The sequence below is a fragment of the Charadrius vociferus genome, unplaced genomic scaffold (genome assembly GCF_000708025.1).
Source record: "Charadrius vociferus isolate BGI_N301 unplaced genomic scaffold, ASM70802v2 scaffold39, whole genome shotgun sequence".
In the NCBI taxonomy this organism is placed as follows: Eukaryota; Metazoa; Chordata; class Aves; order Charadriiformes; family Charadriidae; genus Charadrius; species Charadrius vociferus.
This window is the reverse complement of record NW_009650188.1, coordinates 6,480,101-6,494,515: the sequence shown is the minus strand read 5'-3', so window position 1 is coordinate 6,494,515 and position 14,415 is coordinate 6,480,101. Positions and strand designations below refer to the sequence as shown.

The following is a 14,415-nucleotide window of genomic DNA, read 5'->3' as shown; positions in this document are numbered from 1 at the left end:
TCTTCCGAACCTTTCACTCCTACAGAAAGAAATCAGCCAGCACACTTTTGTGCTCCGCAGCCCTAGGGCCAGGACCAGGGGGACCCTTTGCTGCTTGCCGGCAGCCCTCCTTCAATCACACTTAATTTTTGTTGGCTCTCGCAGCCCCGCCGCAGAAACGACAATCTCGCTGCAGTCCCTGCCCCGTCACTGCGCTCAGCTCCAGGGAAAAGCACGTCCACAAGCATGTGCTGACCTGCCTCCACAAGCACAACTGCCTGCTTCTGTCAAAACAGAGGCAGATGGTGGTGTCCGCCATCACACAAAGTGCTGCTAATCTCCCGTTTAAAACCCAAAGCACAAGAGTGGGAAGAGCATCTCGTCTTCATCCTGTCCCGATTAAATGGGAAACACTCCCTGCTTATATTTCACGGTAAAGTCCTGACTCCATCAAACTGGAGGAGATACAGGACTTCACGCTAACACCTTAAATCAAATTTATCAGCCACTAAGGATGACTCAGCCCCCGACACGTCCAATCTTGTCTCTTAACAGGCAACAGCCCTCGCTATTTCTTAGGCCAGCTCTGCGCTGTAGCACTTGGCTGAAAAACACTCCTCCTCCCCCCACCACAGCTCTTTGATACTCCCTCTTCCCCTGCAGCACTGCCACGCGCTCCATATGTCAACTGCTTTCATCCGGAAAGGATCCCAAAAGTATAACCACAACATCACTGCCCAAAAAGGGTTACTGGCAAGGAAGAATGTAAAAATTTGGAAGGGTTCTTTTTCCTCTGCTTCACCCCTGTAAGACGTGTAGAAAGCCAAGAACCAAGTTGCTGATTCAGCTCAAAATCAGAAGGCTCCAGGCAAGCGTACAGAAACTCCCCCCCATCCCACGCCTGCTGTGCAACACAGCCGGGCTCCAGCCGGCACAGGACGCTTCCATCCCACTGTTTCTCATCGCCATGTGGAAGGACTAACTGGGCTTGTAGACCCACAGCTCGCATAGACGCACAGCGGCATAAATGTCCCACAGCACCCACAGAGCGTGTGAAAGAGCCCCGTAAATGTGAAGCAGCTCAAACCATTTTGGGATTGACTTCGGCTCCCGAGAAGAAAAGCCTTCCCCATCCCTCCCCACCCTAAAAAATGGAGTGCAAAGCAAACCAGCAGTGCTCTTTTGCAGCTGGGCAAGAGATCAGTGATTACTCAGGACAAGCTGACCTTATGAAGTGCCCTCCACACCCTGAAGCATTGCTACAGGTTGGGGATAAAAGTCAAGTATAGACACTTCAGTGAGGTCTACAGAAGTGAAGGCTTCAGGAGAGCTGGGATGGGAGGGCCCTCTTGAAACAGCTCCTCAGGCCCATGCCCAGAGCAAAAAAACCACTGGCAGCAGCTAAAATTCATAGACTCCTACAAAGGGAAAAGAACCTGTTACAAGGAATTAATGAACAACAAAAGATGAGCAGAATCTGTTTCTCTTACCTGCCCCTGTACCTCCAGCCTTCTGCTTTTAGGATGTAAACGCAAATTGTTAAGAGGACAGGCAGTCTTGCTTGAGCCCAAACCAGTCCAAAGCAGTTTCCCCACTAGATTTCTGTGCTGAAGCAGAGCCGAGACGAAAGCAGGGGAAGGTGGGAGGGGAGAGGATGCTGAGACCAAAGGCTGATGACCAGCTGCAGAAGGTTAAGCAAAGAGCAAAAAAACCCCCCAATGTTTAGTTTGAAAGAGGTTTTAAAGTTCAATCTGACAAGGGAAAGTTTGACCACCTACCCCACGCAAGTGCCAGATGCCTTCAGTTCTCGCCAATACAAAATTAACTGCTCATACTATGAAAAAAAAAAAACCAAAAACCAATCCAAAACTTTCAAGAGTTCAAATAAAAATGTGATGATCTAAGGTATTTGTAAATCCCACTTTAGTACCTTGTAGCTCAGCAAAATGTTTCCCTCTGCCCCAAGTCCCATTACCCCCCTTCCCAAACAAACAGACACAAGTTGGGAGAAACTGCCCCCACTTCACACTCTGCAGTTTCAAATACGTCCCCTCTTAACTACGCTCAGCTTTTTGCTTGCCCAACTGTAGAGCTGAGGACTAAGAGCATCTCCCTCCACCTCCAGCCCATGTGTAGCAGTGTTGGGAGCAGGACTGAGCAACACAATTTCATACCTAAGATGTAGTTGCTCTACAAATTCAACAGCTTCCTGAACATCAAAACCCAGGAGCTGGCTGGCTCAGCGGGTGGTAAAGCTGCCCTGTTACTGGCTGCCAGTAAGAGCCCAGTTCTTAATGGAAAATGCAGCTGTAAACTCGTTTGAGGGAATGCAAAAGACCTTACTATATGAGTAAGGGCGAGAATTAAACGGGACAGAGATTATGGAAATAAATGGAAGGACAACATGCGCTGGGCCCAACTTTGCTTTCGTGGGTTCCCCTCCATAGTCTGGGGCCACAAGTGCCACTCTTAAAAACTGCCTCTGCCCAACGTAACATCGTTCTTGCTCTCTCATCAGTTCTACAGTCAGGGATATCTTCATCAAAAGCAAGCACAAAGGCTACACAACCCCCTCTCAATACTGCCCAGCAACACACAACCGCCCACTCCTAGGAACCGCTGTCTGCCTGACCACGGATCAGGCCAGACCCGCAATGCGAGTCGGTGAGGAACCCGCAGGTCGGGTATCTGTAATCCGCTGCAGGAGGTAAAACGTCCTCTATGAAAAAGGACTTTCACACCATACCTTGTTCCTCCAAGTGGCTGGTGGTTTAATTTTCCAAGGTAACTCCCATGCTTGGGGGTCCCAGGGTCTTTGCGGGGGGAATGAGGGATTCTCCACCCCCAGCAGAGCGCAGCAGGCAGTCATCCAAGCAGGGATTTCCATTCACCCAATGCTTAGGGGTAGTTAATGCAGTAAAAACAAGAGCAAACACCTATGGTATTTTGCACATTCCATATAGCTCAAGCTGATGCGAACGAACTCTCACCAGTGAGACAAAGTGCACTGGTATTGCGACTGTGTGTTCGCTTCTCTGTAAAAGAGAGGCCAGACGCCTAAAGCTGAGCATGGAAATGCTTTCTTTAATGATGGTGGCCCTATCGACAGTGAGGTTAATTCCAGAATTGAAACTGTAGGGCTGAAGGGATCTGCAAAGTTGGCCAAGCCATACCCTTTAGGGTGGTTGATACATAGATTTTTGAGTGCAGTACGTAAGTGGCACTTTATTGCCGGTTCAGCTCAAAGCAACAACCCAGCACCAATGCCTGAGCAGAGCTACACCTAAGGAAGCATCCAAAATGACAAGTGTGTTAATACACATCATTAGCTGCCTTGTCTGCTCTAGTGGAGGGCGTGTTTTTCTTCCAGAGCTGCTGTTCACAGACCCAAAGCAGGAACCAGCCGCTCAAAATCACCAAGCACCAAAGCACCAAGCCTGAGGCCTGGAGGGAGCAGGCATCATGCCTGTTCTAAGTCTCTCCCACACTCAGTCCAGGAGATGGAGTTCACAATCACGGGGAAGGAGATTACAGAACTCGAGACATCCCAGGCAGCACAAGGCACCCCTTCACTTCAGGGTGCTGCTGCCTTTTCCAAATGCCCGTGGAGCTGTGATGTACAGGACACTGCTGCCTGCCGCCTCCAGAGCTCTGACAAGCTCTGCTCTCTGCTTTTCACAGAAAAGAGCCCAGAGCAATTTACAGCAGCAGGGAGACCACGTTTTCTCAACATGCTCACACGCTCCTCTGGATTGCCCCTTTTTGGAGAAGCTGGAAACGGCCCTTGAGCAGCAAGCAGGAACACAAACTGGCTTAGATTTTGGGTTGTGCTTTGGGTGTTCACCGTTGAGTTTTCTGGTGATGCACAGGGAGGAAGACTCATGCGCTTACAGAGCAAGATGGGATCAAGGAATCCCATGTTCTGGGCTAGCCTTTCCTAGCTCCCTTCTGTCCTCGTATCCATACCCAAAGGGATAAAAAAAAAAACAACTTCCAGCAGCTGCCACCCACTTGAATGCAGCTTCCCCTCTTTTCCATAAAAAACCTCCAAGTTTCCCCACAGCTCCCCTGATGCAAGGCAGCCACCACTCCCTTCCACAGGGATCTGACTCTCCATAGCACTTCAGATCTTCTTTATCAGCTGACCATGGCAGAAATATACGTTTTTATTTTTTAATTCCTCAGTGAGTGAGTACCTGAGCATCCTGGACCCTCAGACTAGTGGGAAAAAGGGAAAGGAAACCATCACCAACTGAAACATCCTGTTTTCTGCGGGATTACCCACTAAATGCAATTCCCTTAACAGGAACACCATCCTTCAAGCCATCCAGCAAGAAAATACAACTGTGTGGAGGTGTGAGGGGGCCCAAACAGTCAGCAATGATGGGCTTCAGTCCAGCCTCAGACTGGATCCACAGTACCTGGGCTCAAAAGTAAAGACAGATGTAATAAACATATTCATGAACTCCCGGGGCAGAAGGCTGTACTTGCCCTGGAATAGGAGGAGGAATAGTTCTTCAGCAAAGCAGCAGCTTAGTCCATATCAGACTACGTTCAGCCAGTCTCAGATTTGTAGCTACTGACTTGCTAAAGCCCACAAAAAGGAGGGAAAAGAGATTAAAACCCACAAACCAGCCTGTGGGGCAAACCTTATGCTCACTTTAAGGCAAGTTCTGAACAGGCTCAACATTAGAGGCACACCACTCACTCCTTGCTCTGAAGGGTTTGGTTTGTTCTGTTTTGTTTTTTAAATATGCAGATTCTCTTCGAGCGAAAGAATCCATTTTGCTGAGCATCCTTTCTCGTACACCTCTGTTGAAGACATGAAGAAGCCACTTTGTCTATGGGCAGAGCTGGAGGAGAACAGATGAGATGCTCAAACAGAGGCACACGGCTTCTCTGCTATTTGGCACCTCTTATGCTCCAGCCCAGCAAAGAACAAACACACCTTGACCTGGAGAAAGTCATACACAGTCAGTCTTACACCTCACACACAACTTGGAAGAATATACACTCATACCAGACAGAAAAAGACAGATATTTCAAAGTGTTCTCCATTAATTTATCATTTAATATAAATGCTGACAGAAAAGCAGATAAGACCTTGTAGACACTTCCATCTATTTACAAACCAAGTAGTGAATCACCTCCTTTCCACTCAGTATTTTTTTGTTGAATCTGCAACTCAAAGGACCCTTAGACACTATGTGGAAGCAAGGTGAGGCCGAGTCAGCTTTAAGAGGAAGAAAAGCAAGGTGAAAAGGGAAGAAGAAATAGCATTTCAACATATGGCTTTTTCTATATAACCACCATGCACACACAATAGGTCTCCACTTCCTTGTTCTTTAATACAGAAGTGACACTGTTGGCTCTACAGTTCTAAAAAAGAAATAAAGAAGACAAATATTGACTTTCAGATCTCTGGATCCTCTTGCCTTTTGCCTCCTTCGATCCACTCCATCCCACTTCAGCATAATACCTAGAAGGCTTTTCTTTCAGGTTTAAAAAGTATGATGCAGGACTAAAGACACAGGGAGTCAGATATAGTGAACTCTTTCTTCTACTCCTTTTGTCACTTCAGATTTTTTTCCAAAAGGCAGTAAAGGATCTAACCTTTCAATGAAAGTGATCTCAATGCCTTGTGTGCCTCGGAATGTCTCCCCCATTACCAGGCCTGTAGGTACAAGACAAAATTCCCCTGAACTTGCAAAGAACTCATTTTATGGAATTCTTCTCATACATTCTACTTTATCTCTACTCCTATTAAAAGTGTTTTGACAGTTACAAACAATAAATATTCACAATATCAACCCAGAGTCAGCTATTCCCATAAAAGCTCAAGGTTTGGGTTTTTTTTTTTGATGGAGAAGAGAAGCAGGAAAGGAAGAAAACAGCAGAAGGAGAAGAAAAGCACAAAAAGAACAAGTTCAAACAGAAAGAGAGAATGCATGACATTTTGTTTAGCATTGATTTATGAGAACAGCAGACAGGGAATTTCATTTATCCAGGATCCTAAATAAATTTAAGAAATAGTTCATAACCTGACTCAACAAATCTCATTGTCTCCTTTATTACCTAGACTATCCTTTTTATTTTTTGTTAAATATACCTCTGCAGGGCACAATCACATACAATCAATACGATTGGAAAATTACATGAGCTCTATCCCAAGCATATATGCACCAATGTTAAAAAGTTATTTTAAAAAACAAACCAAAAAATAAAATAAACTCCACCCAAAAAGGTGATAATGACTGCAGAATGTCTCGGGGAGACTTGTACGGAACTAACAAGATCAAAGAAAACTAGGCTTACCAAAAAAAACAGGAAAAAAAAAAAGTCATCTATAGAAAAATCCCACAACTGGAAGTAGATGATTTCAAAGAGGGGGTGTGGGTTGTCACATAGAAGATCCCACAACTCTTCCTTCCTCCTCCCACAAATGCCTTGCCTCACCTCTTCCTCCCCATGGCAACAAATACAATGGGGAAAGAGCCTGATGCTATGCTACCAGTTATAGAAAACAGGGAAAAATAAGCTACAGCACAGTTGCTAAGCTGACTTCAAGGAAAGCTCCTCTTAGCATAGAAGCTGCTTATGTAGCAAGCAGAGGCCAAAGGGCCTTAAAATCAGAAAAAAATGAAAGTAATTTGATGTGCTAGATTTGCCCATGTTGGAGCAGCTTCGCTCAGGAGAGGCTGCAGATTAAAGGTACCAATTTTAAACTGTGCAGCAGCTGTGACGTGAACAGGGTTTCTCCTCTTCTGTCTCAGGTTGCTTTATACATTTATAAAATGCTGCTACCAAGTTTCTTTTTAAAAAGCTACAAATAAAGAGGTCAGTGCACACATCCAGTTGTGGGATCCATCCAATACACAATTTGGTTTGGATGCCAAAGACTTGTGAGTACTGTCTGCCACAGAACTATTAATAAATATTTTTAACATTACAAAGAAGCAAGTGATTTCTTAAACATCAAATATGCCACAAGATCTGCTTACAGATATATTTTCCCCATATACATTTAATATGTAATTCCATCATCTCTAATGCTCTTTATTTTCGGAGACACTGCACCACCTGTTGCTTCCATCTTTCCCAAGACTGTATTTTTCAAATTGAAGTTGATAATTGTGTCTTCCTAAAACTTTCAAATCTTGGAATCAGTTGTTTCCTGGAATATGAAAACATCCAACCTGTGTATCCAAAGACACCCACCTTGCTGGATGAAGCTAGGCACCTAAACTTTCCCAAATGCTGAACACCTGGCAATTTGCACTCAAATCGTACACAAACTAAACGGAATTGCAAAGATTGCCTGGGAAAGGTCAGTTATTTAGGTTACCAAGCTATAGGCATCCAATCTTGATTATTGTGGTCGCACATTTTAAGCTTCAAATGACTGGGATGTTCCCGATGCAGACAAATCCACATTCCCACGTGCTCTTTTTATTGGAAAATTTCAGAAAAAGCTGCACCCTCTTTGCTTACCATAGTGTTCAAAGAGTTTCCACGGCATGATATTACATTTGCCATGGGGAAATAAAATTATAAAGAAAATCAATACAAAGTTTGTTCTCCCTTCCCTGCTAACTGAGGCTCTACCTGCATCACAAGAAGTGCCTTGAAGACTGTGACAACACTAAGCAGTTACATTCTTCTTCCTACACAAGAATAAAGACCACATGTTAACTGTATAAGGACACTATGCTGGGATAACATTCCCCCAAAATCGCTTACTTGTACTGTATAACTTGAACTAACGTACTCTTAGCCTCTTTCACCCCCCTGACATTTCAACAGAAAATAACGCAGTTGGTAAGTTGAGTATGGAAAAAGAGAATCCCCAATGAAGTTTTTGACATTTCAGATTATATTTGATCTGAGAACAACTCAATTTGTGCTACATAATCTGTATGCTTGTCTACCACAAGTAACAACCACCCAACTTTTAGCACTAAGGCTATCCCTAAAATGTGGCTCAGGAAGGGCTGCTTCACTTTCCTCATAAAATCAGAGTTTACCTTTACTCAAGCAAGACAGATGTTTTTCCAGTTCATGTCTAAATTACCATTTAGACAAGTGAAGAACTTTTGCTTCTTTTTTTTTTTCCATCATGGAGAACTGATTTGTTGTGATAAAAAAAAATAAAATTGCTGTAACACTAACTTTTTTTGGTTGTTTTTAAATCAGTGCTACCAGTGTTAGGAGACGGGAATAACAAGTGTGTGTTTTGGAAAGTGAACAATGACAAAATTTGAATGTGAAGGTAACATCACGCTCCAGTCTGGCTCTGTATTCCTCCTATCTGTTCTAGGACTACAAAATCTTTTTCATACACACACAGACAAGTATAAAACTTGCACACTATGGGTTTTTTTTTTCCCACCCCATTTTAGAACAGAGAAGATGAGTTGGCACTCCTGCTGTTGAGCCTTCTGATTACTAGCACTGAATTTCTTGGACCATAAAATGGGTCTGAAATAGCCAGTCAACCAAAGATACTTTATATTGGGGTTTTTCAGATAACTATCCTGTAAGCCTGCTTCATTACAGTCCAGATTTATAAATGGAAATGGGGGTTTATGCTACTCTGACTTACAGACTTCTCTCTGAACCTGAAAACCTTAATAACAGTCTGCAAGAGTTTAAGTTAGATCAAGGAAGAGAAATGTAAGCAGCTTTCTTGTATTATCAACGAAAAACCTCAGTCCTAGTCCTTTACTAATACAGAATTTGCCCCACCTTACTCAATTAATGCTGTCAAGAGACAATATCATCATACAAGTTTGCTTCTTCCACATCTAATTTAATGTAATGCTACAGTTTGACAAGTCTTTTCAGTTCCAATGGGCTTAAAAGTCAGTCACATTTGCAACACAGATTTATCTTTTACTGTAACTGAAGAAATTTTAAATCAGTATTCAATTTAGATTTAAACACTTAAAGACAAGGCTTCTTTGATTATATAAATTTTCTCTGTTCCTTCTCCCTCCCTAAATGAGCCATTCTATCAGCGGAGAGAGTGCATGAGAGACTGAAAACATGTCAGAATACCCCAGATACATCTCAGTACATCGCAAACTGTATGACTAAATGGAATGATTTTCCACAATTCAATGCATGGATAAGGCTTGACAATCGTTAACTTTTGTAAATTGTTATTAGGATACAGTCAACTCACAAAACCCTACAAAGATTTGACAATCAAAATGGCTACACCAGGAAAAAAAAAAAGTGTAAAGCACAAGTCTTTGGCTCTCCTTTAAAGAAAAACAGCAGTTTGCCATGTTTATACAGATTCCCCCGTTTGCCTACCAGTAGGGGCAATATCACATTTGTGCATCACTGAGTAATAACACCATTAGAAAAGGCAACTTCACAGAAGTTATTGGCTACGCGAATTCATTTGAATGCTCTGTTTTGAGGCAGCAAGCTGTCACTGTTACACAATCAGGGAGGGTGAATGGGCAAGCCACAGAAGGAAAGCAAGGTATGGACAAAAGGGAGAGAATAAGGCTCAGAAGAAACTAGACAGAGAAGAACTCGAGAAGAAAGGGGATAACAGTGCTGCAAGTTTGAGAGGTGTTCTGATCTAAATAAAAAAGTCCTACTCTGAAATGGGACAGGATACGATAGTATACAAGAGGGGCAGAAGAAAAAGCGTACATTTCTCCTATTAAGAAGAGAACTAGGTCATAGGAAAGGAAGAAGAGATGTTGACAGAAGAAGGAGGAAACTAACACTACAGAATAAACAAACAAACATAATTTCTATGCCAAGTGAATCACTAACATACTAAAGCTTAATCTAACACTTGAAGCTTCCTATTCTGGGTAGTTTGTCCATGCTGGGGCTGAAACCCAGGTATCAATGAGTGTTCAAAGTTGTCTACTGCAGCAGAAAATCTAGCCTATCTATCAATAGATGCAGTAGTGCCCTAACACCATTGTAATACTGGGGTTTTTTTGCCCAAGCAGAAGGAACTAAACCACTTTCTAGCCCAGACCAATTTCACTGAGGTGGACAGCATTCCTGTACAACTGGAACAATGATGGGCTACAGAAATGAATGTAACAGGATACAGTTACTCCAACAGTTTTAATTCCCTGCTTACTTGCTGTAGCCACTAATGCTTCCATTATATGTAGAGCTATTTGTCCTCCCAGTTCTACTACCATGCTTTTCCACAAAAGGGGAAAATTTTAGGTGCAGCTTCCAGAAAACTTAAAAGCATGTACTGCATTTTGCTGTTTGACTTGTTTAATTAACTAAACTTCTGCAAAAAAGCAGACAAAGGATAAGAGGAGGAGGGGAAAAAACCAAAGCCAAAAATCAATACTGTTAGTAGATATTAAGCAAACTATTTAACAAGCCAAACTATAATACTGGGCAAACAGGGCATTCACCTGGACACATTGATCACAACAAGGACACTATGCACAAAGTACAGCACGGAGAGCTGGATAAAGGAGAAAAAACAACAGTAAGGTCTCCCTTCTAACCCACAGGTTTTGGAAGCATTCACCATACGTAGGCCAGATATCTGAAGAGTTCTTACTACAGAATTCCTCCTGGGAGCAAAAGTGGAGGAAAAAATTAATGCCTAACGTGGCACGGAAACTAGCTGGCACGAGTAATTAAAGGTAAAAAGTATTTTGCCCCATAGATTTTCTTCCTAGTGCAGATTCAAACATATCATAACCGTCTTTGAAAATTCCTTTTATATCAAGAATTATACACAGTCAAAAAAGGTACATTCCGGGCTTGTCCTCCTAGATTAGAATATCGCACTACTTATCTCAACTAAAATGAGCTCCCTGTGTTAATAAAGACACAGCAGGAAGAAGTAAACTAATTAAAAATAGCGACGAGAAGGCTGACCTGAGGGTGGTGCTCTGCAGTTAAGGATGGGAGAACAGGGCTCTGGTGCCTGTGTCAGTTGACTTGTGAGCAGGCTGCCAGGGGAACACGTTAATCGTTAATCGTCATCATGCCCAGAGCAGAGAAGGGAGGAACAGACCTGACAGGCTCAAAACTGCATCAGCCTACCTCTGCCCATCTTGAAGGGGAGTGGCTGTAATGCTAGGCCTCAAGTAGGAGATACGGAGAGATGGATGGGGGTAAGATGTAGATGAAGCTATTCTAGCGCAAAGATGATTCTTTGCCAAAAGTTCAGAGGGGTTAGGAAAAAAGCAAGCTTCAGAACTACTCTTTGCAATTAAGAGGCCAAAGTTCAACTAAGAGCAAAATAAACCCGTGTGAAGACACATGGAAAGTGTGGGCGTGTGTGCTGAAAAATGCCTTTATTTTCATTCAGTGCTTCTACCTCCCAGACATTTGATCACAACAGCTGCGCTCATGCGAAAAAATTCTTAAAACATACCCAATATATATACAGATATAACTATGTATATATGTATATATATATTTATATATAAATTTTTATTTAAATAAAAAAGAAAGCTCGAATCCCAAGCCAATATGTGTATCAAATCCTTGACCAGCCAGGTCTGTAGGGCATAATCAAATTCAATGTGAAATAGTATATAAACGCGGTGCCTTGACTGGGCAAATTAAATAATTGCTACTCAAAAGAGTCTTCTGTTTGGACTCTCCTACTGGTAGGCAATAGTGGGACTGTATCCCCTCCCACCCCCCATTTTGTTTTATTTAACAGTATGATGAATGCAAAGCTTAGCCCAAGGTTTTGCTATGACCTCAGCAGGAGTTAAGGTTAAGGAAAAAACTAAAAACCAAGAAAATTTATTAACTCTTGCTTTACCCAACCAAAGCAATGCAGTAATTTATTACATAACCAGTGCTTTCTGATTTAGTAGTCTAACTCAGAAAGAAAAAATGAGAACAGGCCAAGAAGGTGCAGAGGGAGCAGCACTTCAAAAATCATTCTCCACAGAGTTCTTCATGTACAGGGTCTCACCCCAGTGCATGTCAAGAGTCAAAAAATGTGCAGCAAGAACAAAATCTCTTTCATTTCTTTAACTTTTAAAGAAAGTATCTAGAAAGGCTGACTGTTGTCTCCAACTTATGCTTACAAAGCATCTACTTGGACAAGCTGCACACCAGATCTATCAAACAAAATTTGCTTTTCAACACTTCTGACAGAATCTGTGCTGTACCTTTGAGGCAACTCTTCCCCTATGAAAGGGGAATCTAGGAAGGATTCACTGCAGCAGTGGCAGACAAGCTGCAGATTGATTCTCAGGTGTCAAATTCTAATACACACAGGTCTTAAACAGTGCCAACTTTAAAAAAGAAATAAAAATTTCCTTCTATTTTTTAAAGACTGCCATCATCGATGTGCACAAATCAAAGATGTTGGTCTCCTTCAGCTAAAGGACCTCATAACAGCATTACAATTAAATAACTAATGTATCACTGAACAAAAGCAAAAAAATCAAGTTAGAGAGGAAATTATTATGTTTTTAATAATAGTAATAAAAAAGTAGTAATGAAGAAAAATCAAAAGCAAGAGTTGCTGAGAAGGAGGCATATGTGAAAGCCTTGTTTCTAAAGGCAGAGAGGTCAGTAAGTCCCTCTGCATCAACCCAATTGTATGGACTTTGGGCGAGCTTGTTTTAAAAGCATAGTGAGAAGGGGAGGGGAGGAACCCCCAGCAAACACTGGATGAACTAGCATGGTTCACCAGCTCATCAGCAGTTAACAGCCTTCCAGCAACTGCATACCTTACGTTCCCTCTGCTTTGTATTTCTAGAGATTCTGCCTTGGTTACGGCTGCACAACCTTCACTGGTTAATTAAGCCTCTCTAGCACGAGCCCCAGATAACCATCTTCAGAAATACCCCATACTGTAGTAGATTGGTCTGCATTCTGCTGACCTCTTTAGTGACAACAGAAAATAAAAGGCCAGCAACTTTCAAGCAAAACAATGTATGCTGGACACTTACTTTTGTTATCCTCTGAAATTACCAAACCTGTTGCATTGCAAAGATTCTGTCACTTGTAGCTTAAACTTAAATAATTTAAGCAAGCAGTCGCGCACAAAGCTAGAGTTCAGTTCCTAGCCACAATGGGAGAAATTGTTTTAAGAATGAAGTTTGCTGCACATCTTTTGACGCTGCAATTCACAGCTACTCTCCAACCTTCATTCCTTGTTTACCCTTAAACTATACAAGGAAGCGGCCAGCTTGTTTCAGTCATTGAGAAATTAAGGTGAAAAGGAAATACGCACTGGGTATGTAATAATACCAAAATAAAAGAAAAAACCTACTTCATTAAGATCATACAATTAATCAAACAGAGTATATATATAATATCTTTTTTTTTAAGCCCTGGGATCCAAGGCGTCCAAAGTTATTAAAATAAAGTTCATTCACAGAACAAAAACAAATTTAATTTGAATCGCTTGCAGATACTGCTAATTTTCATTTTTTTAATTAAAAAATGCGTTAATGTGAACTATGTGCAGGATTTGTTTCTAGTAGTTGTGTTTGTGCACATTGCCTCTGGACCTGCTGCTCTTGCTACTGCTGTTGCTCCTGGGTTTCTCCAATCACCCCTGGAAAAAAAATGTGATGGAAGCTACCAACACCCCAGCAAAAGAAACTCTGGGGTACGCTGGCCTCACTTCATGGAGCAGACGTGGGCGTAACTCCTGCTCTCTGGGAGTCGTGGTTGTCTCCTCCTCCCTCAGGGTCCTCTGACAAGCTGAGAGAAGCTGTCTTGTTTGACAGGAGGCCAATGTTCTCTTGTGTCAAGGCTGATCCATTCGGAACATCACTGCTGAAAGAAAGTTTAGAAGAAAGAGGGTAAAGAGAAGTAACGACCGAGATTTTTCATTTATTTTAAGTAGAAGGACGTAAATATTTGTTGCCACAGCATCTCAATGAACAGTTGTGAACACATATAAACATGCAAAGACCTGCCGTGTACAATGAATAGGTTGTCTGGTATGCTGTACGTACTTACCAGAAAAAGAAGAACTAATAAAAGGGTAATTGAAAACCAACAAGACTATGAATTTTTATGGTTCTAGATTAGTTATATTTTGCAAAGTATTTCAGCATGTGCCATAACATGTACAGGATGAATCTGTACAATGCACACCTTCCAGAAGATGTAACTTATATGGATCATTTATCCTAATTCTAACGGTGCAGCACAGAACTCAAGGACAGGACTTCATCAGCAATTGAGAGTGACACATTTTTTGAATAAATACCCAGATTCCAAACTCCTCACGTGAAGTTATGTAAACTTGACTTAGTGAAACATATGCAGCATTTGAGCTTTTCTGCTCCAAGTATTAGTCTTAATACACACAGATGCTCGCAGCCATCTGAAAATGACTGCTGCGTAGATTTCCAGCATTCACAGCCAACATCTTATTTCAATCAACTATCAAATGTGAATTTAAATCAATCCCAGCATCTACACAGATAAAAATTGCTGCCT

General features: G+C 42.1%; 1 protein-coding gene across 1 annotated transcript in view; it reads right to left on the bottom strand.

Moving 5' to 3' along the window:
• Positions 1-13,589: 13,589 nt before the first annotated feature.
• RC3H1 (ring finger and CCCH-type domains 1) overlaps positions 13,590-14,415 on the bottom strand; it is a 34,251-nt gene continuing 33,425 nt past the window's right edge. The window contains 1 exon segment of the mRNA XM_009892865.1: positions 13,590-13,743. Within this exon segment, the coding sequence (XP_009891167.1) occupies positions 13,590-13,743 (154 nt within the window).